At 36.5% G+C, this 23,001-nt stretch overlaps 1 protein-coding gene across 1 annotated transcript in view; it reads left to right on the plus strand.

Moving 5' to 3' along the window:
• Window positions 1–23,001, plus strand: part of LOC133522819 (RNA/RNP complex-1-interacting phosphatase) — a 79,567-nt gene that overhangs the window by 33,577 nt on the left and 22,989 nt on the right. The window contains exons 3-5 of the mRNA XM_061858281.1: window positions 5,524–5,558; window positions 6,326–6,413; window positions 13,231–13,310. Of these exons, the coding sequence (XP_061714265.1) occupies window positions 5,524–5,558; window positions 6,326–6,413; window positions 13,231–13,310 (203 nt within the window). The remainder of the gene's footprint in view (window positions 1–5,523; window positions 5,559–6,325; window positions 6,414–13,230; window positions 13,311–23,001) is intronic.

A 23,001-nucleotide genomic window follows, 5' to 3' on the forward strand; every position in this document is an offset into this window, starting at 1 on the left:
AATCGCTCAGCTTACACAACATGAGGTTGAAAGCATTGGCGATTATTTGATCCCCGCATTTGTCAAATATGATCGAGGTGCGCTAGGTGTTTGTTCGTTTTGTCGACACGCGATGGGGCGATAAGCCAGGGCTTGCCACTGGTTATTTATTTGATGGGAGGTCTGCGGACTTTGTCATTTAATTTTTTCGCTCTGCATTTAAATTCTCACATTACATGCATTTTTACTGTTTACTATGTATATTTTGTTACTCGCAGGCTTCTAATTTTTGCAATATTAGAAAGAATGCGAATATACCTATTCAAAATTATACATGTGTTTTATAATAATTCAATACAGGGACATCTCTACATGTGGTACCCTTCTTCATACCATGTTTGCAAATATGTATTATAAGTGGCATGTCGTAAAAATGACAAAGTTACATTTATCGCCGGCACGACACAGTCCCGTAAGTAATGTGTTGTCGCATCGTATGGGTTTGTCAGCGGGCAATCGGCGATTTATTCAACTGCCGCGTTGATTATTTTATTAAACACATTTTTCCAGTCGCATTAAGGTTTATGACTGGGGATATATATACTAATTATCAGTGTCACATGCCGATCGTACCATGAATGAAAATATATTTAGCGTGTGTGATACTGTGTTTGGGTATAAAATAATTAATGATAAATTGCTTTTTCACCGAGTTTAAACTATGAAAATTTCAGTTTCTGTTGCAATTAGAATACGAGCATTCAATACGTGAGATCCATAAGGTGCGTCCAAATCATACCAGCGCACCATTATTTATTTCACCTACTGTATCGGTCGACACGAAACATGAATGTGTAGCGACAGCAAAAACAGCTTAAACAGTAGTCCGCATAAAATAATATTTAAGGAAAAAAAAAACATCTGCATACTTAACGTGATTTTTTCGTCCGGCACAAGATATATATCTCTCTGCATAGTATCAGGCAGGTAATCTAGGTACCCTACTCGTGTGAGTAGGCAACGCAAAGAGATTTCTACTGTACAGTCCTTCACTATACTGTATACGTAATATTTTTCTATACTTACATTACTTACGTATAAGTTTTATGAACTTACAGATTCTTTTTTCTTTGTTGTGGTAACTGGTGATGGATTAGAAGTAGTTGGCGATGCTCCAGAGGGAGCTGAAATGATCTTACTTAGAAAACTTTCGCTTACATGGATAATTTATTACTGTTATAATTTCCTTAAATATAACCGACAATAAATAGAGACATTCATGGCATAGAGCATGTAGGTATTATTACTCGTATTTTATTTTTATATTTATACAGAAATATTAGGGTCCTACTGGACGTAGAAATGATAACGTGGACTGTATAAAATAGGCTGGTTTATTCCGCCTTAATTACAGATAAATCCCGGCCAAACAATTATAAAAAACTAATACGGTATTCGTCCGTTTGCCGGTGGAGTATGTGAAGCCGAGTGTGTGCCGCGCGGCGCTCGCGGCCTGCCGCGATGACGTCGCGCTCTGTCCGCCGCCCGCGCGTCTCCTCCCGTGCGTATGTCCAGTACTTAACATGCTGCCCGGGTTGAAGTATGTGGAGGAAGACTTCAAAAATCTGGAAGGGGACAGATGTTATTAAAGGCCCTCCGAATGGTTCCTCTCCTCGTCTTTATTTCCGCAACCCTACTGACTCCGTCGTTGCCTGGGTATAGTTGAGCTACGCGCCCTAAAGACCACACTAGGGGTGGAAGAGCCCGGTTTTTTATTAAGATCAGCGATCCGAGTTTCAGCTCCTTGTTTGATGATTGCCACTTCAGTTTTTGCTGCAGCACGCCGACGTACTCGACCGAGAACCGGGACCAGAAATGCTGCCGTATGACCTGGATTCGCCTATATCGTTCCAGACGATTCATGTTCATATCATTCACTTGTGGCTGAGGTATAGACATAAGTGAAAGGCCAATTAAAAAGTGAGGAGTTAAAAATCGGAGGGATCAGTGGAAAATCCGGTTCGAAGGACCAATGTTAGGGTTAGGACCCTAACATTGGTCCTTCGACGTAGAAATGATAACGCGGGCTGTATAAAAATAGGCTGGTTTATTCCGCCTTAATACAGATAAATCCCGGCCAAACAATTATAAAAAACTAATACGGTATTCGTCCGTTGCCGGTGGAGTATGTGAAGCCGAGTGTGTGCCGCGCGGCGCTCGTGGCCTGCCGGGATGAAGTCGCGCTCTGTCCGCCGCCCGCGCGTCTCCTCCCGTGCGTATGTCCAGTACTTAACAGAAATATATACGAAATAGGTACATTGCTCTGCGGAAAAAAGAACAAAATTAATTATGCTGTTGTGGTTAAGAGTAAATTAAAATTTTCATTCAGAATCATTTCATACCACTAAACCTACGTCTCGTTAAAGTTTGTGGTTATACCAAAAATACACGCGGTATAATGGGTGTGTAGTGTTTAATATAATTATAATAAAACTATCATACACTTGTCATAATGCCATTTGAAATATCAGTATTATGTTGCTTTTGTTCTATTTCGATTTAAGAGCCCGGTAAGGATTTTAGAGCAAAAATGTAAAATTCATAGATTTAGACGTTGAAATTGTACACCTTTTGTTACGTTATATTTAAATAACAAATATTGGTTTCTATTAGCACGTTTTCTCATATTTCCTTTTAATAACGAGGTCGCAAGCGTGCGTCCCCGGTAATATGTGACGAGAAGGGACAGTTTTTAAAAATTCATCAGAAAATTATGGTGGTAAATTATACAAAATGATGCATAAGAATAGTTTCAGCAAATGTTGTCGATTGTTTAAGTATCAAAATTACGGTGAAATTCAGTCGATTTTCAGAGAAATTGTCACTTGCTTTGAAGTAATTTGATTTCGTCTAACTTTCATTTACACTACTTCAAATTTATAATAACTTTGGAGTAAATTGATTTCGTGTAACTTTCATTTACACTACTTCAAATTTATAATAACAAAAATGTAGTTTATTAAAGTGGAAGTACAGGATATGCGTAATACAAAATTATCATTTTTACCAAACTTTACGAAATTTACAAGTATGACCGATAAAATCAGTGCTTTACGCGCGTCTATCTAAACGTCCATCCGAAAAAAAATACTAATTACGTGGGTCTGTTTTCAAAATATTGATATATTAAAATGAAAGATAAAAGCTGTTGCCTTTGTTATATTAATTATTATACTTTAATGTAACGTAATATTTAATGTAATCATCAATTTTTTTTGGGTCACAGTTTTAACCTAACCTAACCCACTTTTCTAGATTTTTTTATTTTTATTAACGTCTAGAAATCATTATGATGTCAAGTCACTAGTTTAGAGCAAACATGTTTGTAGTATGTAACAATTACGGTAGTGTAAATTAGACGAAGCGTAAATAACATATAACCATTATACCAAAGTATATGGCTTTGTTTAGGTAATTTAGATGTACTCCTTTTATTACATTTTTCCAAATAACGGTATATCAAACTATAATTTATGAAAAGTAATTATAAAAAATATATTGCACCGTTTCATAATACAATAAGGTTCTGTTTCACAATGTCCAAGTAGTCCTAAGTAAGCTACGTACTTGCCACTTATCTGACGAATAAAGTCAACTTTGGCGTTTTTTTTTTTTCAAATAAAGCTTAACTGGTACATAAAGTGCTAAGTTTTGCAGGAGAGCTAAGTTTTATCCGATACTTAGACTTTGTGAAACAGACCCTAAATATAAGAAAAATATGGACCTTTAGGTGTAATGTTGTTGCTATCAGTATGATTATGTAGGTGTATCGACCGGTGCGTGCAAATTCAACTCTTGCGATTGAGAATTACGATTGTCATTTATATCGTAATGGATTCTATTTAAGATCAAGGATCATCTCTTCGATTTTATTGCTTTACTTGCTATATATTTAATTGTCAATACGTTTTGAGGGCTTGGTATTACAAAGCGTCAATTTGTGATATTGTTAGCTGTCAACGACTTTTTATTCTCATAAACAATATACGGGTTGTTGATTGTGTGCTACTTTTTTCTCCATAAATGATTTATAGCATGCTTCATAGAGGTAAATTATGTACAAGACTTGTTCGTTATTTTACGTCGTTTTATTTTCTTCGTTATTCCATGTGAGGGAGATACAGTAGGTAATTCGGTCGTGCTTAAATCTCGCAATAAGATACGTATTAATGTCAAAATGTGTCACCAAGTTATTTTCGTTTTGAAAAGGAAGCTCATAATGATCACGTGATACGTGCGGCGAGTTGCAGTCGTGAAAATCCGCGATTGCAATAAATTCCTTTGTTGTTTTGCCTTTTATTTGTTCCGGCTCATCGTTAATTGGAAACGGCACTAAGATGCCGGAGGTTGCGAGTGTTTGACGTCATCCTTTTGGACTTGTCGTTCACAATATAACACCCCGACTAAATTGAATAAGTTATTTATTCTTGATAAAGAATTTTCACCTCTCCCTTCATCATTTGTCAAAACAAACCATTTAATTAACCGAATTATCGCGGTCATAATTCCATATTTAACTACAAATGATACATTGCTTATAAGTCACTCTTTCGCGGTTGGCATAAGTAATACATTTTTGAATTATTCCATTTCTCAGCTAATTTATAGTACCACGTTACATTTGTACCCTCGACAGTTTGTTTAGCAATTAAGTTGTCTTTCTCAGAATCGGCAGAAGAAGATGTTGGTGTTTCGCAACTTTCTCGTGTCATCGTTTAATTGTGTTTTAATCGCTCTCATAAAATGTTAAGCCTTGATCAAGTAGCAATGATCAATATTTATTCGCAGTTCCCAGTATCAACAATTTATTGAAATTACTCGCTGTTAATTTATAAAGGCCACCGGCGAAACCAAATTGAAATTAACCCCATTTAGACACACCTCCTGGCGTTCTCATTTTATCCTTAATCTTTTTATATCATGTCAACACCCTTCGATAAATTATGGCCACTCTAAACAACCTATTATTATGGGGCCTGACATTTTATTTAAGATAATTTTAGGCAAAATTGAAAATTTTACACAAAATTCCTGGCCCGCGGTGCAACAGAAATGGGTTTTCGAAATTTATGATCGTCCATTTTGGGGACCACTTATTCCAAATTCTCTTTTTTATGAATTAGTTTGTTGGATTATGTAAAATGCTGCGAAGATTATTAGAATTATTTTCACCGGGATAAGTATTAGGAGCTGCGCATATTTTCGAAACAAATGGCTTAGTTTGAAATGGGTTATCTAACTGTAACAGGGATGTCCAAACTCAAAGTTTGGTCTCATAGAGCCATCAGCGCTTGAAGTTCGTTGACACCAGTCAGGTAGGGCTGGGCAGTGATTGATCTGCGCCCTTATCAGCGTCCGTCGCCTACATGCGGCTCTCTCAAAGACGCATTGTCCGGAGTACCGAGTACGGGCCTTGCCCTAATGACTCGGGGACTCTAACCTCGCTTGTGTGTTTACTGTGTTAATTTCTCTTCCTTGTTTCAGGGTGTCCAGGAACACAATAAGGCTATAAAAGAAATGTAAGTATTCTTATATGAGTTATTCGAGTATTATAGTGAAAGCACTATACATAGGTAAAATAAGCCATAAGCAAAAGAGTCGAAATGTGTAGCGCAAGCGAAGACCGCTATTACTTAGTTTGGGCGATCTCAGTTCTGCGATGGAACACTTAAGTGCATAATAAATTGTACACTAAACCCAATACTTTTTATGTCATATCAGTCAGCTCTGCTGCTTTTGGGTCCAAACTTCTTAAGTTGCTCAGTCTTGCCATAAAATTCGGCCAATAAAATCGATTGCCGCTTTATATAATTTTTAAAATCAATTTAAATTTAGCAGACACATGTTTTATAAGACATTATAAGTATTAAAATTGGAGCCATCAGCACGTCAGGGAAGCAGGTCGTGACACCTGACCCTTTAGTCATGTTAAGTGGGAAGTAAATTGAATACTGATGTAAATTGGGTGTGATTTACACTTCCACGCACGAAGGAGTTATTCCGGTCTCATCATTGTAAGAATCTGATTTATGTAAGTAGTTGTGGATGTCCTGTACAAGGACGCGATAGAGCCATATGTTTTTTTTAAAGGATCCAAAGAGTGCGGTCGATTCTGTGAGTTTAGCGCTGAGCAAAATAGATTCTAAAATGTATTCAATAAAAAGCTAGAATACCAAAAAACCTAAATAAAGTATGCGAGAAACATTTAGTTTATATTAAAACATTTAGTTTATTTATGTGGCGTTATAATTTTCCATATAATTTAAAATGTTGAATATTGTTTCAGATGGGACATCAAAACGCTCCTGAATAAATTTCCAAATTTGGGAGCGGTTGTGGACCTAACCAACACGGCGCGCTATTATAATCCAGGGGTAACGGACGATTATCTTAATATTTATGTACCCATACCGAATATGCGTCATAGTCAACATTTAAAAACATTTTTAGTTTATTCCTGCCTACATATATAGTACAATAATTATTTGACTTGCCGTGTACTTAGGCGACTTAGGATTATATTATTGGAATACATTTAAGTGCCAAAATAAGGATTAATATTTACTAACTTCAACGGTGGTATCAAACCTAACCTACGAAAACTCTTTGTGCAAATCCATGTGTCAACCTGACTATGTATATACTAGACTAGTGTCCTAAAGTCAGGGAGACTAGAGTATCGTACAGATATCAAACATTTCATGGTACCATTTTGCGTCAAGGATGTATTACAAAATAGAAGTACCATATAGACATGACGTCTTCATAAACACTACCTTCAGTGCGTTACTCATAATGAAAAGTAATAGCCATATACCAAATGAGACGACATGCTTACACCAGAATTACGACTCGTAGTTACAGGTTAGCCTGTAGTACAGACTACGTAAAACTTAAGCAGATATGCCATCATGTCTCGAATAATAATCTATCTAAATCCCACATCAATTGATTCAGTGCAGCATCTGTGTAAACATATTATTCATTAGTATCAAACGCGTTTTTGCTATAGATATTTCCAATTTATGACCATTTTTATTTGCATATGCCATAAACAGGAAGAAAAAATAGAATCATTCTCACGATTTTGCAAATTATGTGTTTTTAATTGCAATAGATTCAACTTGAACGGGTAAAATAAATGCTACATCCATTATATTTTTACTGTAAGACTTCCAGCAGCGAGCACTTGCTGCTGAATATTATGTTTTAATACCACGACGGTGGCAAACAAGCATACGGCTCGCCTGACGGTAAGCAGTCACCGTAGCCTATGGACGCCTGCAACTCCAGAGGTGTTACATGCGCGTTGCCGACCCTTTAAAAATCTGTGCACTCATTTTTTGAAAAACCTCATACTGTAGACCCTCGGGAAAACCTTGGCAGGTAGCTCATTCCACAACCGGAGCGTGCGCGGGAGGAAGTTCCTCTGAAACTGCACAGTGCGTGACCATTTAAGTTCTGGGTGTGAGGATGAACACCCTGCCGACGGCGGGCGGTGCGATGATAGAAATTAGTCGTGGGCATCATGTCAAATAATAATTTCTATCGGGTAACCCCGTCCGTCGGATACCGCACTTCGATAGTAATGACAGGCGGTTTACTCATGCATAGTATTTTTTAAAGAAAACAGAAATGTCTTAGCAGTGCAAATATTTATTGGCGTACTGCTATAAAGTAATCTGTGCCTGCAGGGCGCCCCGTGCGTGCCAGCATACCGGGAAGCCGTTAAATAATGCTCAGTTTTACGATTCAAAGTCACAGTTTCCACGACGAACTACGCTTTGTTCGTACTTAGGTATGGCTGATTGCTTTGCATACATCCTTCAGTATAATCCTATCGTAAAGTGGCGTTTTCACGGCGCGGCAGTGCGAGTGGTAACTGACCAGACCTGGGGCATTTATTATCAGGTCCTTTGTCTTTGTGTAATCAACTACCTCTGCTGGTGATGGTTAAGTGCTGTTCTAAGTTACGGCTTAAGCAAATGCTTATACATGGTAGAGTGTAAATCATTTTCGACGTTGTACATAACTGTAAAATATGACAATAGGTAAACTTTTTACTTTACGGCATTTTAGCCGTAGAATTAAACAACAAAAAAAAAACCAGAATTTTTCTCATCCATCTACTAGAACTACGTTCTTAAGTATAAACCTAATTGAAATTGAAACATTTTAAATTATTATTTGAAAATATTTTAATGTATTCCAAGTATAAACACTACTTTGGCACCTGCCGCGGCAGCAGTGGAGGCTGGTTCGATTTCAGACACGGGCACTGGAGGCCTTGGACACTTTTTCTTCGTGTGATATTTATTTCGGTTTGTAACCTAATTTAACCCTTTACCGCATATGCAACCATATATGGCTGTTATAATATTCAACTGCATTGAAAGTTATTAAAGTTCAAATTTAAACAAAATATTTTTATGACATGCGTTAAGGGGTTAATAATTATACACCCCTAGGTACGTTTAACAAGGGTGTTAGAAAATATTGAAACAATAGTACATTGTGCAACGAGGGGGTAGGGGGGGGGCTGGTAAGTGAAATTTTGGATATGAGGGTGGTAATTTCCGACAGCCGCAGGCTGGAGGGAATTAAAGACCCGAGTTTGCAATATTCTTGCCCCCGGAGTTGCACACAATGTTTTTCATCACATTTGCGAAGAAAAAAATAAATTTTAAGCAAAATGTTTCTTAAATACGGTGACACATCAAACATTCATACGCCATTTTGTAATTTCTTGGCTGGTGAGGCATCGAAGGCACAGACCTATTTGGCATTCAGCCACGATTATAAATTATGTAAAAATATTTTAAACAGCTGTTAAATGAATCAAATTAAATAATTTTAAACATAAACAAAAATATTAAATTATAAACGTCAGTATTTCAAAGTAAAACTCATTTATGCTACTTGGTTTGTATGAATAAGTGACATAATTAAAGGAAAAAAGCTTTTTTTCACAATCCATAACTCCCGTGGGAACAAAATAGGCCTTTGTCTTTCAGCACACCAGCATGAAATAAGATCTTTTTCGAGCAAGTGTGATGAAAAAAATATTTAATTGAAGTAATTTAGTAGTAACTATAATTTTAGGGCTGAAAAGTATGGTTCTAGATAAAACATAAGTGTTTAAAAAAACACCACACGTCTAAGTCTCCATAGTCACACTTAAACGCGCATGTTAAGTTCTGTGCAACAATATTATGAAAAGTATGCTTTCTTAATTGCTCTTTGCGCACACTCCGATATGATTGTCGAAGACAGGTCGGTGTCAAGACTGTCCAGTGTCGAGTCCGCCGCCGTGTCATCGCCTGTCACCTTGGGTTACTTGTACAGTCTGTGTGGAAGAAGAGTCATATAATGTATTAGTTCCTCGATACGTTCCACGACCCTTCTCTTTCCGCACAGAATCTAATGTTCCTCATAGACATGTAGACAGTAGAAAGTTAAATTAGCGCTATAAAAATATAACAAAACGATTAAATTACCGTAAAGAAATATTATGTTGGTTAGGTAGTTTGCCAGCCCACCCTTGTCGATATTATCGTTGTTTGACAATTTGGGGTTAAGATTGTCAAGAATGTCAAGCACTTATTCATCCCTTTGGATTACTCGACTCTACGTTGTAAATCTAAGGCGACACGTCGTTTATATAGGATGTAACAAAAATAGTGGGGATCCGTTTAAGGACATATTCAGTATCGTCTTCTAGTAAAAGAAAAAAAGTCACAAATACGCATTGTGTTTTATATGCAGCAGGTTGTCCAAATCGGCCAACCCCTCCATACAAAAACGTAAAAATCGCGCCAATTATTTTTTTCTTTTACTTTTTCCTAATCAGAACACGATACCGAATATGCCCTTAGACGGATCCCCACTATTTTTGTTACATTCTGTACTGGTGCTACTAATCTATAGAAAATATTTATAATAAAAACAAGTGAAGTTGCGTTTCCTCTGGTGAGGTGAGGCGGAATTTGCAAAGCTCCCGACACGTACATAGCTATTCTAAATAGGTAGGTATTGTCCAATCAAGACCTAAATTCTTCAATTTTATTTTTTAAGTATACGTATAAGCGCCATAACTAATTTGTATGCCTTTCAATTATACATTATATCGTACGAGAATATGGTAAATAATTGATAATATTTCAAAGCGGGTTATTGCACTTATGCTTAGGGCGGAATCATTTAGTTAAGTGTTTTATGTAACTGTTTTTTAATGTTATTATGTCTACCCGCTTTACGTAAATAGAGATAATCTGATATAAAGTTAAAGGCATCAATCAAGCAAAAATTATAAATCGACATCAGCACCTGCTTTAATTCGAATGATTCAATTCCGTTGCGTCACATATAATCTGACGAGTTGTCATCGGCTGACAGCGATTACTCGCGTTTACCATTCGATTATTACGTCGTCGGACACATTTATGCTTCACTTGTTACGTGTAATCTCTATGCGTTACAATTTTAATTGACTCAGTTACAATTATTAAAACTCGATCGTTCCAAACTTGTTTTTGTAGCTGTCACATGCAGCTGTTTCGTTATTTTTATTTACTGTATGATTCTACGTTGTACTCTTTTACACTGTAGCTGAATCAAGCACATTTTTCACTCAATACTTATAAGATTTGCGTTTTTTTTTATTTTTCATATATTTTCGCTAAAACATAAATATGTCTGTTCAAGAGAGAATTATTTATTAGTGACTTTAGCGGTGTTGGCCGAAACGTTAATGCAATTAACAATTATTTGCCATTAACCATTATAAATTGTACCGTAAACTGTAACCGTCCTTACGGTTTTCGGTTCTATTTATAATAGTTAATGGATAATTGCAATTAACGTTCGGCCAACACTGGGCTTTAGTGAAATTCGAATTCGAGGTCCTTGAAGATTTTACCTCTGTTTGGTAGGCAGGCAGACGTAGTCGAATTTTATTTATTTGGTCTATTTCTGATATGATACTGATCTGTCAGTGTCAAAAGTGACATTTCTTTTCCTAAAGACGTCATTTCGTTATTATAAACGCAATTGTGTCCAAATTTGCAAGCTGCGAATGTTATTCTCCCTCCACATGTAACAATTTTACTGCATATAAAATGTACGAGCAATGGACGAGATGTATCTCTATTACATCCGTTTCATTACTTAAATAGTCGGTTGCAAAGGAGCATTGTGATTATTACACGCGGCATTGTCTCTATTCCCACCGCCATGATAGATGAGCATCTGTGAGCGGACGCATCTCTCGGGGTAATTCCCAGTACTCCTCGCCGTAATTGCATCGTACAATCTAGCACTAGTAGATCATCCGTACAAATCCAGGATGCTAGTAGTAGTAAGTAAGTAAGTAAATATTCTTTATTGCACCAACAATTATACATTTTACATACATGTAGAACTACAAATGAATTTTAAAGGAAAATAGAACCAGGTAACAACAGGCGGTCTTATCGCTAAAAAGCGATCTCTTCCAGACAACTTTTAGGTAGCAGGAAATTTCGAACTCATACAAAAGTCAACAGGTTGTGCAAGGAGCTAAATATGGAGACTATTAAATACAAACACACATACTACTTATATAAGTATTAAAACAATACTACTAAATATACAATATAATATATAGTAGGCTACCTAATATACTAATAAATATACAATATAATATATAGTAGGTAGGTATTGTATCATTCGAACTGTATGATTAAGTTAAGAGTACGTACGCAATTTAACGTCAGGTGACATTGTTTTGAATTTTCATGAAAAATTAAAAAAAAAAAAAAAAAAATTGGTTTACAATTGACATTTGAATAGTAATAAGGTGGGAACCTTCTTTTACGTATACAATATACTTGTGGCAGAAGGCCCCGCTCTTCCATAGTTTGAAAGGGTACAACCAAAATAATTATTTGTGTTTTCATAGTGTGTAATTTCATTTCCCTCAAATTATTACTATTAGGCTAAAGGAAACATGTTAAAATCTGACAATTTAATCACTATAAGGCCTATAATAATATCCCATTGGTATGGTAAGTCAGATGGCATTTGCTTTCGTATAATTGTTAAATTCCACTCTTGGAATAAGGTAACTGAATGTACCCTAGGCTCCTTTAAGAAGGATGTCAGTCGCCGAAGAACTTTAATTTTATTGATACATAATGCCATTGACATAGAGTCTAAGTGAGACCGGGGGTGGTAACTACTGGGAATAACCCAGCTCTCGGCTTTCTAGCGCCTCGTATTCCGCGGTATTTCTCAAGTACTTGCTTAATTCTTTAACAACTTGCATGCTAACCTATATAATATAGAGAGTGATACATTGTTTGTTATCAATCTGTGGACAATTACATCTTATAGGTAAATTACACGGTGCTGCCCCACCGCGCCGTAAGTGAATCTACAAATGCATGATATTGGAATTCTATTTATATGTTTAAGTAGGCGCTTGTTTTTTTTTTCTTACGCAAGAATGTCATTTAATTGTATAGGAAACGTTTTATCGTAGCTGCGTATATTTTTGTCGATGGATAGCAAAAACTTCATATTACTTCTTTAATGAGCACGAGCCGGTTATTGTTGGTATAAAATGTCTTTGTATTATAATGTTTATAATTATAATTAAAAGCAAATGTTTCACTTTAATATTAACAATTAAAATTAAAAAAAATCTCAGGTGACTTTTGTGGGATGCCACCTGCGTCAGTAGTGTCAGTACAGTACACGCACGGTGCGGCCATGCACCTTGGCCGCACCGTGCGATCGGCGGGAGCTGTTGCTGAGCAGGCGATGTCCCTAAAGGGGACAAGTACTTGGGGTAAACAAGCTACATACTTGTTTATTCCCCTTGCCGTGGAGACGTCTGGTTGCTGGTGCGCGGGGGCGAAATATTTTCTTGGGGAACTGGGGCGTCGCTTGCAGGAGAGGGGTGTCGATCCCCGCTCCGGGTCGTTCCTAGCGCAAAGGTTGTCCATCGTGGCTCAACGCGGAATCGCAGCAAGCGTGATGGGCATCTTTGCGTTGGGAGCGATGCGGGCTGGGTTTATTGTTTGACTAGTTTTTATAGGTTAGTTTTATTTATTGTTAAGTTTATTGATAGTTTAGTTTTAGTCCTTAAGTATTTTTTAATGATTGTTTTTTTTTTTAATAGCCGGTTATTTAAATCATAATTTGTTTTAGGAGCTGCGAGAAGCCGGCGTTCTGCACAAGAAAATTTTAATGCCTGGCAGAGTAATACCGCCCGAGAACAAAGTGATACAGTAAGTACCCGCGTTTGACGTATCCAACACCAACTTTTCTGGTACCCTGGCTAATCAAATATAGACTTTTTCCCATCGCAGTACAACAACATAGATATCAGAGATAATTTGGTGGTTTATAAGTTCACATTCGATTAATTGCCCTTTCATGCGAGTATCTTCGTTCGAGGTTTAAACTCGACCGAGTAGAAAGGCTCTTAGATGTTTCAGTTTATGAATGAGCTTTGATTAATACGCGAGAAATAATTAAACGAATATTTCCCAAGAAGAAAACTTTATATTATCAGATACCTATCTCTTGTAGTGACAATATATTTAGAGGAGAATTCTATAGTTTTACAAACTGTTTGTTCATTTACAATATTTACATTTACAATTAAATCGTTTTCATATAGTATTTCTCAAGTATATTTATGTTCGATTGTCGTGATCCCGACGTCGTGCCCGCGGCAATAGTCACTGAGGATGCGCTTACGCCCCGATACGGTGTGCGTAAATCAGTTCTCGCGAGCCATCGATCAAAGCACCAAGCTCATGTTATCGTTTTGTGTTCTTCGCGGATTTTAATTTGAACCGTCGAATTGGCGCCATTCGTAGATCGAATATGGTTAATGTTATAAATCTTGGCGTGGGCCGGCGCCCCGCCTGAGGCCGCACCGCGTCTGTAGAACCACTAAAGTGGTACTACGGTGGTACTCGGATTCAATTGGAGCCGGTCACATCTAGCGCCGCTGTTCGACGTCGTCTGCCGCCCACGCGAGCTCTCGGAATTTGAAAGGCATTTGTCGCTGCCCGCGCCGTCACGTACAACGGCTGCCCTGTAAACAAATATTTTATTAAGTTATTAATATCCCGATCGATACTCTATTAAATATTGTATAATCGAGTATGATAATGTTCTTTGGCTCATTTGGTTTTGAAACGTTAATTAAATGAGCATTAATATCCACCGATGTTTACGGTGATAGACCTACATAGAAATACTGTAGTATAAATTGATGATTAACACAAAGATAAGTGTTTCACTAATGGGACTTACTTGATAGCGATAAAATTACAAATAACAACCATAGTAGATTTAATTTCCCACTAAGCAGAGTAAAACTGTAAGTTAACGAAAATATTATCACCGTCATTTGTCTAGTCTTTTGTCCGTCCTTGGGTCCTTTAGCCGGGCGACTTCGCCATAAATAACCATTGGCATTTCTAAGATAGTTCGTCTGTTATCGGGCGAGAGGACCTCGGATCTGTTTGTTAACGATAGACAAATGCGCCACCCGTACGGTAAAGCTACTCGCCTCTCGGGATACCTCTAATGACACCACTATGTTTAGAGGACTAATTTGATGACACGGGAATTGCTTACATGTATTTGTAAGCGATGTAAAAGAATCCGATGGTGAAGAATGATAAAGAAACGACTTGCATTCCGCTTACACGTAATTTACGGAATTTAACCGAAGTAGTTTATTTAATGGACCCGGATATAGCTTATCGTTTCATTTTTCACGTTTTCTTAGGCAACGTCCGCTTATGAAAGTATACCTATACAGTTCCCCTATTTTTTGCTTGTTTTCGTAATAATTCTATCTGCATAACAGCAGCCTGAGCATGATATACTGTTAGCATAAACTCACTTGACACAGGGTAGTTTCGCATACGTGAGTACTCTACGCATTATTTTGATTGAATGAAGTATCTTTTGGCCATAAAAATAATCTAATCGAGACCTTGGGCCCATTTCTCTAACGGTATTAGACTAATATTATTAGTCCATGAACTGTCAAATCGTAGGAGTTGCCATGACAACACACTAATAATATTAGTCAAATTCTGTTTGAGAAATGGGCCCCTCCTGGAATCTGTTTAATTTCGCCTAAATTTATTTGTGATATTTTTTTTGTGATATTGACATTAAACATAAAGTGTTACAATCAAAAATCTTATCGGATGAGAAATTTTGTATACTTGCAATACTCATATATTTGTTATCCGAATATTCACTGCCGAATGTTTCGTAATTTGAAATTATATTTTATCATAATTTCATTGCGCCGAATGTCCATGGGGGTTGGGGTTGGGGGTCACAGTCCTAACATCACCTAACACTTTTTTAAACAAAATTTAGTTTTCAGGGGGGTCGCAGTTCTACACTTTTTACAACAGTTCGTATTCGCGGGGGTCATATAAATGTATAAACCGGTGATTTCTTCATTGTTAACATTCTTTTTCATACTTAGGAAGATATGACAGAAAATGCATTTCGGGAAACTAAATAATACGTTTATGCGATGTAAATATTCGCCTAAAACCTATTATGCTAAACTGATTATGTCAGTCACGTTTCGGACGACTGAAGAAACGCAAAATAAAATTATTCGTATCAAAAGTCGGCCATGATAATAGTAGTTAATTTAAGATTCGGAGTAGCATATATTCGGGCAATTGTATATTATACAAACGGAAGGTTTCTGCAAATTATACATTAGTTGAATAACAGCTATGCGAAAAAGGGTATGCCAGATACGTTTCTAGACGGAACGTCGTTGTTCACATATTATGTGTATAAAATATAATAAACAAACAAATCCATTATAATAAAAATGATTGTTCAAACACAGGCTAATAATACCAGTATGAAGTTACGCATGGAAGCAACAATATCATAGCTTAGGCCTTCACCCTGACCTCTCGGATCGGCGGAGATCATCAGCTCGTAATGATGCTCGCGTGCCTTCGCCGGTCCATTTATCACCGCCATATTTTTACTTGTTTCCATGTCGTCTGTCCACAATCATGTCGTCATTACAAGCCCGTGTACCCATCACCCCGTCAATAAATTGTTACCGACGCCGGTGGTACGGTTTGTCCGATTAATAAGTTTGTATGGTTCGACTCCCAATAATTTATTCCTAACACGGATTTATTTACGTTTGCTGGTAAGTACGTGTTACATCGTTCCTCCTTTGATCTAGGATTAAGCTTGTACTAGGCTGGCGGTGCAAGTGTCAGCGTTTATAATATCAATTGAAGCTCTTTTTATAATATTATGGTCAGTAGAATGGGTAAGCAGTTAATTTTTTTTAGAACATTAAAACTTCTAGGCATGCAGCTGTGGAGAATTGTAGATATATAGTCTATTGCATTTTTGTAGCGTGACCTAATATTTATTCATCGGATACCGTACCAATGTACATATCTGGTCATGCTTAATCCGCTTTTAAACTTTTTTCACTAATATTTTTTGTTGAAGTTTCGATTAGCGCATGATTGAGAGTTATCACGAGACAATTTGACATAGTGTTAAGTCATTTCTTATTTTTAGGTGGTTCTCTCGGTATATTGACGAGACTTGCTACTAAAAAACCTTGTTGTGACTTTGTGAAGACGGACTAATTGTTTGCTAAAACAGTTGTGTGACGTCAGGACGTGGCTTGGAATTTCCAAACTTAAGCACTATATAAATCGCTGTTTACGCGATCATTAAATTTAACGGAAGGTGTTAGAATTGTACGTGTTAAGTGGCCATTATGCCGTTAGGAGGTAGGGAGTTTAAAAATGTTCTCGAAGCATTGTGTTGAATGACTTCTGTTTAACTTGTTTTAGGTAATGTATGTTATCATAACGATCAAAAAATCAATATGAAGTTTCGAATTCTTAAATCAGAACTTTTTAAATATCTTGAAATATCACAAATGATCAAAATATTTGTCGAACTCTCGGCACAAATAAAGGATCCATAGATCAACAGGATTTGTAAGCCAGGATTTACGAGCACAAGTCCTTTAAAATACTTTATCGCGCTAAGGTGTTGAAACTAAACTCTCGTTGTGATTGTTTGTCGAGTAAAAGTCCAGTGTAAATCAATGTAAGATAGGAGACTTCCGAGCGTGATAACAAACACATAAATACGGCGACCGCCAGCCATTGTCCAAATTTACTGCCACTAAGCCTTTTCCACCAATATTGTCGGATATTTTTCTATGCGTCTGTACAGAGAATATTAGAATAATAGAAACTGTTTATGCGATGTATATTTCAAGATTCTGTGAAGAGATTTTTCGTGTTCAACCCGTACTGCCATATATGCTACATTGTTTACTTATCTCTTTCTTTAGGAAAGTTATTTTGCTTTTTCACTATGATAATTTATTTAATCACATCACTGAAAATATTAGTGAAATACAATTTCTTGTATATTTAAATATGAACTGTAGGCACAACTTCATTATGTACCTCCAAAGCGTAGATACGTCGTAATCGCTTGTAATACGGTCGAGAAGGAAATAATTATCGATATTCTACTATAATGTCCCTAATAATGTTGCTAAAGTGGCTATTACCAGTGGTTACACCGTTTTATTCGGAGTAATCATTGGGCCGACCTATTCTTTTATTATGTTAGAGGTATGTAATGTATGTAATCAGTTGTTTAGACCACACAGGCGCATGATTGAGCGTATTGAGACATTCGACAAGTACGTATAATACTCATGGACTTATCAGGGATATTGGAGCTTTCGAAATTTCTACCTGCTCCGTACATAACTTAATTAAGCGGTTACGAAACGCTTTTAATACACTTACGGTCACAAACATGTTTACTCTTCTTTAGCTTATGTCAATGGAGTAAGGTTAAAATGTGTATACATGTTTTTGACTGTGCCTGTAAATAATTTGATTAGAGCGCGCTCTTGTTTTAGACGTGATTATTTTCTTGCGTCGACCGATAACTTGTTTTTGGTTCAGTTACAAACTGTACTTAATAATATTCAATTTTTTTTGATACTGCTTTTAAAAGTTATAATTATTGCAGGCATATACTTTGTATCTTTTAATTGCCACGTTTGTTGAACTTATATAAGTCAGCACCTATCCGAAGAAAACGTTTCCTTAAATATCTACATATTTTTATGACAAGTGTAGCATTACGGATCATTGAAAAACCGTTTAGAGTGGCGTGTGTGTAAAAATATCTAAATTACGTTTCGAGAGCGGATGTCGCACGGGCTGCAGAATATCGAGCGTGTGAAAATACCTCCGCGCGAGTTGGTCGATATAATTATCGAGTAGCCGCGATTCTGATGGATACTAAGTAATAGTCAATATTTTCAAGCGTTATATCCTATTTATATAAATACCGACGTACTACTCCTTCGTTAGATACAGTGTCATAGCCGTAACGCAGAATTGTCTCACTCAATTTATGAATTTATATTTTGACTGTCCATACCTACTATTCCTTTTTGTGTTATGTGCGCGTCGCGCGATATCCAATTTGCAGTCTGGACCTGAATAATAATATGAAATCCGTCACGACTGATACTTGACAGACTTCTTATTTATTTTGTTGACCATACTCTTTACTTAATGTAATGGACCATATTTAATGTACCGTAAAAGAGAATTATTTTATGTGATCGCAATAGTAATATTTAGTTGTCAATTTGGTATGACATTATCCATGTCTAGACAAGCAAATTGGATTAATTGCTTAGCAAATCACATTTAGCTGGCACTTAAAACATTTACTAAATTACTCATACTATTTAAATACTTCATTAAGTGGAATATTCGAAACACAACACCGCTGTGTCATTGGTGTTTTTAATTAATCAAGGAAACAAATTAATAAATATGGTGCTCCTTAATTGTTTCATAAATTTAATGCGAGATCACTAATGTTTTATGTGGTTTTGAATTATATAGTTTCAAAATAAAATTTCAAGTAGGTATTTAATATTTGGTCCCTAACACCGTGGTGCTATGTAGGTAGGTAAGTATATATATATTCGTACATGCAGGTTCAAAATGTTCAAATGGAGTCTGCGGTATCGTTGTAAATATTCATAGGCCGTTTTGTTATGCGATGTCGACCGGCGCCTCTATTAGATGCGCCTGATTAATTTGCACATCCCACATGTTTATTAGCTGTTGAATACGCATAGTTGTGGTTTATGATGCCTACCGAATATATTCCAGATCCGAACTAATTGGTCTTAACTTGACATATATTAGGACGTTATACTTGTGGAATCTGGAGGCAGATCTTAATTGAACTTCATGTAGTTTTGTTGACAGTTTAGGTTGGCTTATGAAATTCCTATTCTTGATAGGTGTAAATTATGTTTAGTTGGATAATTAACATGGTAAACATGAGATTTTAAGACTGGTTAATTAAATTTTAGGTTTGTTCGTTTACTTTCAATTAAGTAGTGTCTATAGATCCAGTCTATAGAAAATGGATCTAGTGAGAAATGTTTTTCTTCTTAGATCCAAATTTTTATGTTGACAATTAAAATTGGATCTATTTTATGTATTGATTTGTATTGTATTTTTGTTTTTCTTTTTATTGGAGAAACAACAGAAGTATGCGACAGGATAATAGGTTACATTGTTAGGTACAAACAATATAGAGATGAACACTTACTTCCTTAAACGCTCTCACTAAAACATACATAAAATAAACGGACTTAACTAAAAGGTATGTTAACATACAAGTTTACCAAGTGTTGTAGACCATGCTTATGTATATTATAATTTAGGTACTAAAATTCAAATGGAGAAGAAAATAAAATCAGCAAAAAGTCGAAATTAGATACTGACAACCAATTTGCGCAATATATTATTAAGTACATTGACAGTACCGATACTAGCAATGATGACGACACACTACTGATGAACATTATGTTGGCCGTTGAGAATATTGAGTATTTGATAACGGAATTTGGGCCTAGTGACATTGAATATATCGATGGAAGTAAATTCTTTATTATAAGTGTTACAAATACGACGTAAGGGGGCTCGCAAACCGGCGTTACTAGAGGTGGTGGGAACCGAGAACAAAGCTATAGAGCGCGAGCTGGATCGAGCTGGGACTCTGAAACGTATCCGCTCCAGCAGTTCCATACTGTTAAAATGCCCTTTGTATATTTTATAGAGAGTAATTGCGTCACAGCATTTGCTTCTGGTCTCTAATGAATGCAACTTATAATACTGCAGCAGAGAGAACTATTGTAATACCGAGCGATTTTTCCCAACTCGAAGACTGGCGCCTATTTCCTTGTTTGGCCTGTCTGCTTGCAGTCTGGTTTAGCCTAGGTTTAGGTTTGTTATGTGTGTAGTTTCCCTGTACGCGCTAGGAGCATTGAGCGTACCCTGCTAAACGGCATCAGGAGAATCGGTTCCGGGCCAATCGCACCCGAATCTTGTCTGGCAAGCTCGTCCGCAGCATTCGTTAGCCCGGGATCAGCTGTGTCCTTTGATTCATTGTAGGGTGATCTTGTTATTATGACATACCTCCGTTATTCGTTCGTGGCATTCGTGTATAAGTTTGGATGTAACTATATGGCTTTTTAGCGCCATTAAGACTGGTCTACTGTCGGAGAGTATGCGGATGTAGGATCCGACTACCTTCCTTGCAGCGCAGTCGCCGCATTTATGATGCGCTCATATTACTCAGCTTGGAATACCGAGTTATGGGCTCCTAGATGAGTGGTGATTGACAACACAAGAAATACCATTGACGATACTAAAAAAAAATGTTTTTTATTTATTTTTTCGAATAGGAATATAACAGATGTAGAAAGGGCTATGACAATTTTGCTTTGAGCCCATCATACAGCAGAAGTTCTGTAGAAGAAGACATCGTGATTTGGCCAACTTTTCTAATAGTTCATTTTTTAAACAGTAAGTCTCATACAAAGTCATTATACATTATATTATGCTAGATCAAACATTATTATTATGGTTCCAATTACTGAGTCGTTTTATCTACATGTGTAAAATGTATTAGAATAAACATAATGTTTGTGTATAACTAGACGAACTCTACTGCATCCGGGCTCGTATATCGTAAACGTCTTTTACGTCTTTAAAATATATGTATAATAAATAAGGTTTTTTCTACTTGTCGACTGTAACGGTTGAATTAAGATTTCGTATACCAAACTATAATTGGGTACTTTTCATGTATGGGCTCCTAACTCAAATATAATATTCATTTCGAAACGGTTGAGTCAACTATAATGAAATGGACCAATCACAGCTCGCCGCGGTCAAGAGGACGAAACAAAACGATAGGTCCAATTAATTATTTATTTTAGGTTGTTTAGTACAAACACTTGTTGCATAAGTCATAAACGCACATGCGATGCGACACCCGTAATATAGCAACATCCATAGACTACGAAAACCGCTCACCATTGCTTGTTAGTCTCCATAGGCGATGGTGGCCAAAATCGAGAAAAAACTGTCTTAAAAATTGAAAGCAAGGAGCAAGTACCAGGGTCTCATGAGTTACGAGAAGGTGTCGCTGACCACCCCGCCGGGTCCCGGCGGCCGGGGCGCGTACGAGTATGAAGGTATCGCGGCTGCTCGCGTATCTTAAATAGCTGTATACTTTTGGCTTGTTTACCTGGATAATTTTATTAGTTTGAAGTATTGTTTTTTTTTTACTCGTAGAAAAAGTATTGTATACAATAGTGATATAATCAAGCTTTTCAATCTCGTACCTCACTTTGGCAACTCAGCAAGCTTCGTTGCCAAAACACGGTACTCGACTGAAAAGCTCTCTATTATATCACGATTCTATAAAATACTATTTCAATATATGGGATAGGTCACCAAAAGTATCCAGGAACACGAAGACCTTGTAATCAATGAAGTCAGAAGACGTTAAGAACTTTAACATTCAAATAGCCTCAATGCCTTACATAAAAGACTATTCCATTTCAAATTACAATAAAACTTTATTAGATATTACAATTGTAACAACCACAGCCTCCTCTATTTGTCAGGCGCCGCAAACAATGTAAGGTTACTCATGTACTATTTTAGTGTATAGTTATAATAGGCTTAACCACAAAGGACACGTTCCGGGAACCCTGCATAATCGAGACGTAACAGTTGTGTTCAAAACATTAATGCCGGTGATTCAGAATGTAATTGAGACAGTTTTTAGTGGTAGTTGATGCAGCAGACAGTTTAAGAACGGTAAGTTATTTAAACTCTCTGATGAATTGTTATCACTGTAAAGCTTTACAGCTTTGTTATGAGTAGCTACCCATGCTTGCAACTGAGTTCTCATTTCATTTAGTTGGTGTCAGACTAAACCTAACTTGATAGAGATTCATACAATGTTCCTAAAGGCTACATTAGGAATAAAGTAATATTAGGGCTAACTCATTTAATTTGTATCCCTGCAGTAAATACTGTATAGGTACTGTAAGTAAATATTGTCTGTTTGTGAATGAATGAATTTAATTTATTCCAGAAAATATTTCCATATGAGATTAAAATTAATTACATAGTAAAATATGACAATAATAACTATTATGATTATTATTTAAGGTTAGGTTACGTTGGCAATTCGAGTTTTCCTTTTTAGTACCTAATTGTGATTTAATTAAAATCTTTAGCGGAAGAAAAGAGGAGACAACAAATTCAATTCAAATTCGATTAATGTTTATTGTAAAAGCGAATGTTGCTGTAATAGTTTGCGGCAAGGTATTATTTATCTGTGCATATTCGAATTTTAAATAAATTTTACCTTGGACGCTTAAAATAAACAGTCGGGTTTGAACTGCTACACTGCGCTTGCGGTTTGATTTATAATATATTAGCGACACGCTCCGGGGTTGCACAGGTTAGCAAATTATACCTCTAAACCTTCCTTAAGAATCACTCTATT

Source organism: Cydia pomonella, chromosome 11 (genome assembly GCF_033807575.1).
Source record: "Cydia pomonella isolate Wapato2018A chromosome 11, ilCydPomo1, whole genome shotgun sequence".
NCBI classification, from domain to species: domain Eukaryota; kingdom Metazoa; phylum Arthropoda; class Insecta; order Lepidoptera; family Tortricidae; genus Cydia; species Cydia pomonella.